The sequence below is a fragment of the Herpailurus yagouaroundi genome, unplaced genomic scaffold (genome assembly GCF_014898765.1).
Source record: "Herpailurus yagouaroundi ecotype Mexico unplaced genomic scaffold, PumYag 141, whole genome shotgun sequence".
Taxonomy (NCBI): domain Eukaryota; kingdom Metazoa; phylum Chordata; class Mammalia; order Carnivora; family Felidae; genus Herpailurus; species Herpailurus yagouaroundi.
The window spans coordinates 64,569,588-64,577,646 of record NW_024412396.1 but is presented as its reverse complement, the minus strand read 5'-3'; the positions used below and the strand labels follow the sequence as shown (position 1 = coordinate 64,577,646).

The 8,059-nt window shown below is 45.8% G+C and overlaps 1 protein-coding gene and 1 long non-coding RNA gene across 2 annotated transcripts in view; one reads left to right on the top strand and one right to left on the bottom strand.

Moving 5' to 3' along the window:
- Window positions 1-417: 417 nt before the first annotated feature.
- Window positions 418-3,784, bottom strand: LOC121032210 (uncharacterized). The gene is made up of 2 exons (XR_005791148.1): window positions 3,721-3,784; window positions 418-460 (listed from the first exon to the last, which is right to left on the bottom strand). It is a non-coding gene; the product is annotated as an uncharacterized LOC121032210 (long non-coding RNA).
- A 4,004-nt stretch (window positions 3,785-7,788) lies between these two features.
- The window catches only part of NDUFB1 (NADH:ubiquinone oxidoreductase subunit B1), a 6,471-nt gene continuing 6,200 nt past the window's right edge, over window positions 7,789-8,059 (top strand). The window contains exon 1 of the mRNA XM_040478433.1: window positions 7,789-7,945. Within this exon, the coding sequence (XP_040334367.1) occupies window positions 7,789-7,945 (157 nt within the window). The remainder of the gene's footprint in view (window positions 7,946-8,059) is intronic.

The following is an 8,059-nucleotide window of genomic DNA, read 5'->3' as shown; positions in this document are numbered from 1 at the left end:
GCATTACAATTAGTTTCCATGTCTTTCTCTCCTATTAGACCAGTGGTCCTTAAATAAACAGGCATGGGCGCCTGGGTGGCGCAGTCGGTTAAGCGTCCGACTTCAGCCAGGTCACGATCTCGCGGTCCGTGAGTTCGAGCCCCGCGTCGGGCTCTGGGCTGATGGCTCAGAGCCTGGAGCCTGTTTCCGATTCTGTGTCTCCCTCTCTCTCTGCCCCTCCCCCGTTCATGCTCTGTCTCTCTCTGTCCCAAAAATAAATAAACGTTGAAAAAAAAAATTTTTTTTTTTTTAAAATAAATAAAAATAAACAGGCATGCTTGAGGATCTGATAAAAGTTTTGCACTCTTTCTTCTCCCCTCAGTCGTCAGGGAACAAACAAACAAGGCACACATACTCAAAGAAATCCACGTACTTTTTAGGGAGTTTAATGTTAAGAACACTTGCACTGGAGAGTAAGCAACTACAAAAGACAGATGTAGAATCTTAAGCTTGCAATTCCTGAGAGAACCTGACACACAGTAAGTGCTCAACATATATTCCATGGAATTTAGGTCGAGATGCCTACCGTATGAATTTCAAGGTGTAACATGAACACATCTATTGGGACTTCAGACCTAGAACTGCATGCTATTAAACACATGTGACAGAAACACTGATTAGCAGAGTACAGCTCCACGGCAACATTTCAGATCTTAGCTCCTCACACTACATTAGTCTTCCCTGGCCAACTGCGCAAGTTAGGAGAGGTCACGCATACCTGATGGCCTCTTACCAGCTGCCCAAGGCCCTATCAACACACTAAGGTAAACTGACTGTCACCTTTCACGACAGGCTGTCAGGAGGCTAATCCCACCTCATGTCATCTTTCCTCTCGTCAGTCTCAGCCAAAGATCCAAGACTCCTGGGCTATCCATGATCACTGACGTGCACATCTGCCTGTCAGATCCAATCCCCTACTTTCTATCCCTCCCAGGTCCTTCCAGTACATTCTCTGGGACGATGCCGCTCACACTCATCTGTAAGCGCACCTCTTCTCTGAAGGTCCTCTTCACCCGGTAATCTTCACAGAAACTGGTTCTCCTGCCACCTCCTCACAGGGTTTTCTTCTTCTTCTTGCACCCCCTGTGCCTCGAAAGCGGGAAGTATGCGTTCCTTGCTCCTCGCTGCAGCTCAAACCAGGTCTCCTCCTTCCTCCTTCAAATACCCCAGTCCCACGGAGCCTCACGCCTCCCAGCGGGCTATGAGCCTTCCCTCTCTCCTCCTCGCTGCTGACATCCGTTAACCCGACCTCATTCACGGACGACTTTCATTCCCGACTTGGTCTTCTTAGTAACGTCACTACTGAATCTGGTGCCTGCCTTTCTCCACTCCCATAACCCTGTTTCACGTCAGCCACCCAGCACTACAGGTATGCCCCAGACCTCTTCACCCATGAGTTGCACCATTTCCAAAATCTGACCTTCCAGCATCTCCCTCTCTCACTACTGCTTCGCTCACTCAGCAATCCCACTGCAGAAATCCTTCGGCCTCACCGAATCCCTCATCATCCACCAACCATGGTTTCACCCCCTCCAGTCTCCATTCACATCCCTACCATCAATCCACGACCCATCATGAGTATCTTGCAAAGACCATCACGTATCTCACTGCTCTAGTCCTTCTTGGTACCAACCTGGCAAAACCCCAACCCCGACCGACTCCAATCATTTGGTCTGCCTATTCCAGGAACTATACGTTGCCGGGGGGGAGGGGAGGGGATGGGGGTCAATCCCACAACTGTGCTACCTGCTCTTTCAATTCATGGTCAAAGGTCCCAAGGAGGCACTAAGCACTACTCACCAACCTGAGTTTTCTTAGCTGGCTGACCACCTCTGAGACTGCCATTTGACATCGCCTCTTCTCTGCTCAAGCATCATGCACTGCCCCCTCTGCCCTACTATCAGTTCATAATCCCACTTCACTCTTCAATTAGAAAATAGAAGTCATCAGACAAAAATTCGTTTTCCAATACCAAATCTATTAATGTATCTGCACGTACACTGTTGTGTCTCCCATTACATGAACTCAATAGCCCTGCTCCCTATGAGTAGTCTGGCTGCCATTCTCGTTTACCTTCTGGAGGACCGAACTTCTTCAGCCATTCCCTCTTTTCCCCACATCAAACCATGTATCACTGATGTGCCACTCCTATTAGCACACACAGATCCTCTAGAATTTCCCGATTTAAAAGAGCCCTCTCTTAATCCTACTATCCCCGCAAGTAGTCCATCATTTCTATGTTCCCCTTTCATCGCAAAAGTTCTCAGAGGATTTGTCCACATGTGTCTCCACTTTCTTGCCTCCCATTCAGACTACCAAACCTGGCATCTTTGTCTACCAGCCCACTACTAGTGTGTTCATCAAGGTCACTGGCAAACCTCTACGCAATTTAAGCCAATGGCATTTCTCGGGCTTCCACTGACAGAAACTGTAGCAGCATTCGATGAAAATAAGTGCTCCAGCCTCCCTGAAATGCTCTCCTCCCTCTGCTTCTGTGTCACCTCCATCCTAGTTTTCCTTGTAACTGGCCACTCCCCAATCTCCTTTGCTATTTATTTTCTTCCACCTCAAATGTGGCAGTGTGCTTCAGCAGGATTTTTTTTTTCCAGGTAATCTCACCCGTTCCACAGCTATAAATATCACCTGATCTCTGATGGCCTCATCCTTGAGTCCTTCCTTTACTTTGTATCCCACATCCGATCTATCACGAAGTGCTGCATTTTTACCTCCATTCTATTTCTCAAACTTCCCTTCTGTCTCCACTGTCACTAAGACCTCTAACTAGTTTGTACGTTTTCCCAGTCTCAAATTTATTCTGAGATGGTTTTTTAACAACCCTAAAGTCCTTCCCCAACTCAGTTATACCCTGTGACATCACTCTACTTCCCTCAAAATGCTTACTGCTCTCTATGCCTGCTAGTTACTTATTTACTTGCTTTGCCCATCCCTGTCTTTCCTCCTCATCCCCGCACCAGACTATGAATTCCATGAAAAAAAACAGACCTTGTCAGTTCTGGTCACAGTTATCCTCCAATGTGTCCACAGTGCCTAACACATGGGCGGGGGGGGGGGGAGGGGGAGGAGGGGAGGTCAACAAAAACTTAAATGAATGAAGTATGGCTAGTGTTAAATGAGCTTAGTGAACTGGCTACACCATCAACAGTTATCTATTCTTATGCATTTCCCCTTGCTTGGGAGAGCTCTTTGAGGCTCGATCCTTTTTTGTGTCCTTACTATATATTATTAGCACGTGTCTTAAACACATAGTGGTTGTTCCATAAAGAACTGATGAAACAAATAAGTTAAAATTAAAAATATGTGGACTCAGCATATTCCTATTTGTAAGGCATGAGAAGTACAAAGACATTTATTCTCCATTTGATGAAAAACATTTATAAATACAATTTGGGGAAGGAAATAAAAAAGTTCTCCCTGCCAAAAAGCTTCCTGTACCACAAGTATATTAGTGGCCTAAGAGAAACTCTTTTTCTAGTCAAATCCACCTTCACTTCCACTTTATTTAGATTACAAAGTGGAAATAAAGTAGCTTGCAGACAGAAGTGAATGAGTTCATGTGAAAGCTTTTTGCAGATAGACCCAGGTTTCAACAGGTGAAAAGGTATTTTTAATACAATTGCTTATACTGTGGCTATATCTTTACTAGAGACATTCATCACTTACTGATATCTCAGTCGTATATAGGATGAAACACCATGAATTCACGGGAAGAGTTCTTCATAAATCTAAAAAATAAAGAGAGTCTGCTAAATGTGGTATAACAGATTTACTTCTGTTTTTAATTATGGTGTTTACCTTCTATGTCATGCCATAAGGTGAACACATGAGCAGCAGCAAGTAGCATAAGAAATGAACCTGTTTTTAAAAAGAAAACCTGTCCTAATTTTTGGAAGCTGAAGCTTACATAGAACACACAGAGATAATAAAAGTCAAAAATATTGTACCAAATCGGTCACAATCGGGCTAAAATATGCAGTTTAGGAAATAAGATTTTAAAAACTGACATTAGCTTATGTTAATGAGAATCATAAAAGAGGTGAGATCTTAAATTACTCGTTAAGGATGGGCAGGACCCGAGAGACCAAAACAAAAGGTATTTCAAACAGGGGAATAACATGACCAAAGGCACAAAAAATGTACAGAGTGTTAGTGGAAAAAGCAGCTGGGCACATTTTCATACAAGCAAAAAAATGAAAGAAAAATTCTAATGAACAGAAAAGGGCCAGATAAAGGCCTTGGACTCTGGATCTAGTTCTTCAGGCAACAGAGAAACATTTTAAGATCCATTATCAAGTAAGATGACATAATACAGGAAATTCTGTATTTTAGGAAAATCAGTTGGTATGGATGATTGATTAGGTAAGATACAGAGAGCAAGGAGATGAAAAGGAAGACTATTTAACAAACTACTTCCTCCTTTCGACTTTGCTGGTTCTATTTTGAGACTAAATGCCTTTGGTCTCAAATGTACTTTGTGACTATATGACATGAATTCATTAGTTCTTATCTAAGTAACCAAGGCTTGAAATTCTACATGTTTGATTCCTTCCTTTACTTTTTTTGAACAGTCTGTTACCAACTCCTGATTATTTTTCTCAGCCTCAAAATGCTTTCAAATGTATCATTCCCTTTCCATTCCTACCACCAGTACCTTAAAGCAGGGCCTCATTACCTTACATTTGGGTTTCTCTGTTTCTCTGCCTCCAACCTTTCCTCCCTTTCATCTCAACCTAAACATTACTGCCAGGTTAATTATCCTTTGCTCAGAAATCTTGGAAGGTTTCTTACTGCTTGAAAAAACAAAAACCTGAATGCCTTAACCGGCGGTGGAGGGCGCCAGCTCACCACTGTGTCAAGACCCAGTTCAAATCCCACCTCCTTACAAATTCCTCTATCATTAGTCTAGACTACATCGGCTCTGCCCAACAAAAATATCATGCAAGCCATAAATGTAATTAAAAATTTTATTCCCAGCCACGTTGAAAAGTTTTTGGGTGAAATTACTTTTAATGTATTTTATTTAACCCAATATATTCAAAATATTATCATTTCAGCAGGTAATCATTATTAATAAATTATTGAGATATTCTACATTGTTTTTCTTACCAAGTCTTTGAAATCCAGTAAGTATTTTATATTTACAGCATATTTCAAATCAATCTAACCACAATTTCAAGTGCTCAACAGCCACACGTAGCTCGCGGCTGCAGTAACAGCACTAGGTCTAGACTCTAAAACCCATGCTTTCGTCTGTAGAGCACTGTGCTCTGCCACTCCTTAAGGTGCAGGCTGGCACCATTCTATTCTGATGTACATGTCTTAGGCTTGTTTTTTTTTTTTTAAATGTTTATTTATCTTTGAGAGAGAGACAGAAAGCGCACAAGCAGGGGAGGGGCAGAAAGAGGGAGACAGAGAATCTGAAGCAGACTCCAGGCTCTGAGCCGTCAGCACAGAGCCTGATGCAGGACTCAAACTCACCAACTGCGAGATCATGACCTAAGCTGAAGTTGGAGGCTTCACCGACCTAGCCACCCAGGTGCCCCATCTTAGGCTTGACTTTAATGGTATCACCAACCATTTAGTCCCTTGGCCCAAAACCTCTGGAGTCACCCTCCCTCCACCAAATTGCTGCCACCAGTTGAATCCTATTCAGAAAGGTCTCTCCAGGCACCTAGGTGGCTCAGTCGGTGAAGCGTCCAACTCTTGATTTCGGCTCAGGTCACCATCTCACAATTCGTGAGATCAAGCCCCATATTGGGCTCTGAGTAAATAGCATGGAGCCTACTTGGGATTCTATCTCCCTCTGCCCCCGCCCCCCACGAGCTCTCTCCCTCTCTCAAAATAAATAAACTTTTAAAAAAAGTGTTTCTTTCACACCCATTACTATCCTACTTCAATTGAGGCACACATTATCTTACCTGAATGACTGCAATTTCCTCTTACCTAGTTTTCCTATTCCAAGTTGATTCTCTATACAGCTGTCAGAGACCACCCTGTGTGTGTGTGTGTGTGTGTGTGTGTGTATACACACACACACACATACTCACACCCTTTCCTTGTGCAAAGTACGTGCACTGGCTCCCCTCTAACTACAGGATAAAGCCTGAACTCCTTAGCTGGAAATCAAGGTCCTTCACAAGTGGCTCTCAATCTCACTCTTCCTTTGCCAACCACCCTTGCACTGCATGTCCCAGCATATTTATCTTCCCACTCTCCCTCAGCGCGCCAAAACTTCTCAAATCTCTGCATCCAGGAATGATCTCCTCCCGAGCCTAGTAAATTCCTTGTGACCCTTCATGACCCAGCTCAAATAGCTATTCCTTTGTGAAGACTTTTTGGTGGCCTCGGGCGGTTTATTTTCATTTAGCACAAACAGCACTAAGAATGTTTGTTGAATGGACGTTGAATGTATAGGTGAAGAGCAAAACTGATCATCTTTGTATCGCCAGTATCAAGCACAGCACTCAAATCCTAACCTAACCACAGTACCCTAACCAGGTCATAAATTGCTTCCTTGAGTCTGACGGACTCATTCATCCCAATTACCAATTACAGTTACTTGCTCTCTCAATAACGACCTTGCATGTTGATGACAACCAAAAGGAACTACACAAAATCCAAGGGAAAACGAAGGAATCTGGGTTGGCCTTTGAACTCACGTGGTACAAAAAAGCCTCTTCCTGGTTAGTTCAGAAAGAGAAGCGGCTTCTTAAAACAAAACAAAAAAAAAAATCACAAGGGTTGCAAAATAAAAAAATTGGGGATGGGTAATTGATAACTCAGGTTCGGCAGGTGGCAGGAGGCCACACTTGCCAGTGTTAAGGCTGGTGTGACCTCCAGTTTACTTAAGAGCTAGTAAACCAGTGACGGTGGAAGCGCTCGAGGGCAAAGCGAGGGCTGGGAGGGTGGGGAGGCTGGGGGGCGCGAGGCGCGGAAGGCCAAGACAATTTTAATAAAGCATGGTTAACATCTTAAAAGGTCCCCGGAGTCGATTAACTAAAAAGGACGCCTACTTCGTGCCCAGTGCTTAGCAGTCTCGTGGCCTTTGAACCCGAGGCCACGGGAAGACCCCCAGCGAGGAGTCCAAGAACACGGTAACCACGAGACCAAAGCTGGCGTCAGATTAACTCCTCCAAAAAAAAAAAAAAGGGGGGGGGGCAAATAGGAGTGAATCGTACGGACTGCCACAAAGACCGGGAGCTCTAGACCCCCGGAGAAATCACTTCACTTTCCCTCGCTGAGCACTTCTGCCAGGTCCGGCCAAGACAGTCGCAACCGAAACCCCAGGAGCACGTCCTCAGCAGAGACCCGGCCGGAGTTGGAGCCAGGGTCTCCCCTGAGGGCCGAGGGCGCCCCCTCCCCCACCAAAGGGCTCACTCCTTTCCTCCGCCCTCACTTGCCTCGTCAGTCCTCCCCCAACGCCGTCCACTGCCCTTCCCAACCCCTAGTCGAATCCAGGTTCAAGAGCGAGAAAAGCTGATGCTCGCTCAGCAGCACCCGTGACGATCAGCCAGCAGAAGGCCCCCCGATGGCGGCCGCCATTTTGAAACTGGAGGCGAGCCGCTGAGGCGGGGAAGGCCCAGGGCAATACCATCTTCGAGGGGTAGAGACGAAGCTGTGGGAAGGAGATGGCGCTTTACCCCAACAAGTCCCGTCATCTTGCACCGAAGGTGTAGTTGTAGAAAATTTATAATGTGTGAAAAGCTAAAATAAATACGAGAAGAGTCAAACATGAAAAGGAAGAAGGGGTTTGGTTTCCCACCGCCACCCCTCTCTTCGAGCGGGCGTGGCGAATGGCAGGTCCCAAGGCCGCAGCTTCCGCCGGCGCCGGTGGCTGGGCTCGCCTCTGCCCTGGGTCGTGGGGTCCTTTTTGGCACCAAGGCCGCAGGTGGGTCCCGGGTCCAGGAGCGCCGAGGCGCCCCGTTGTGTAGGCAGGGAAGGTCCACCTCTAGGAAAGCCCTCGGCGGCGGTACGTGTAGGCGGGGGGGGGGGGGGGGGGGGG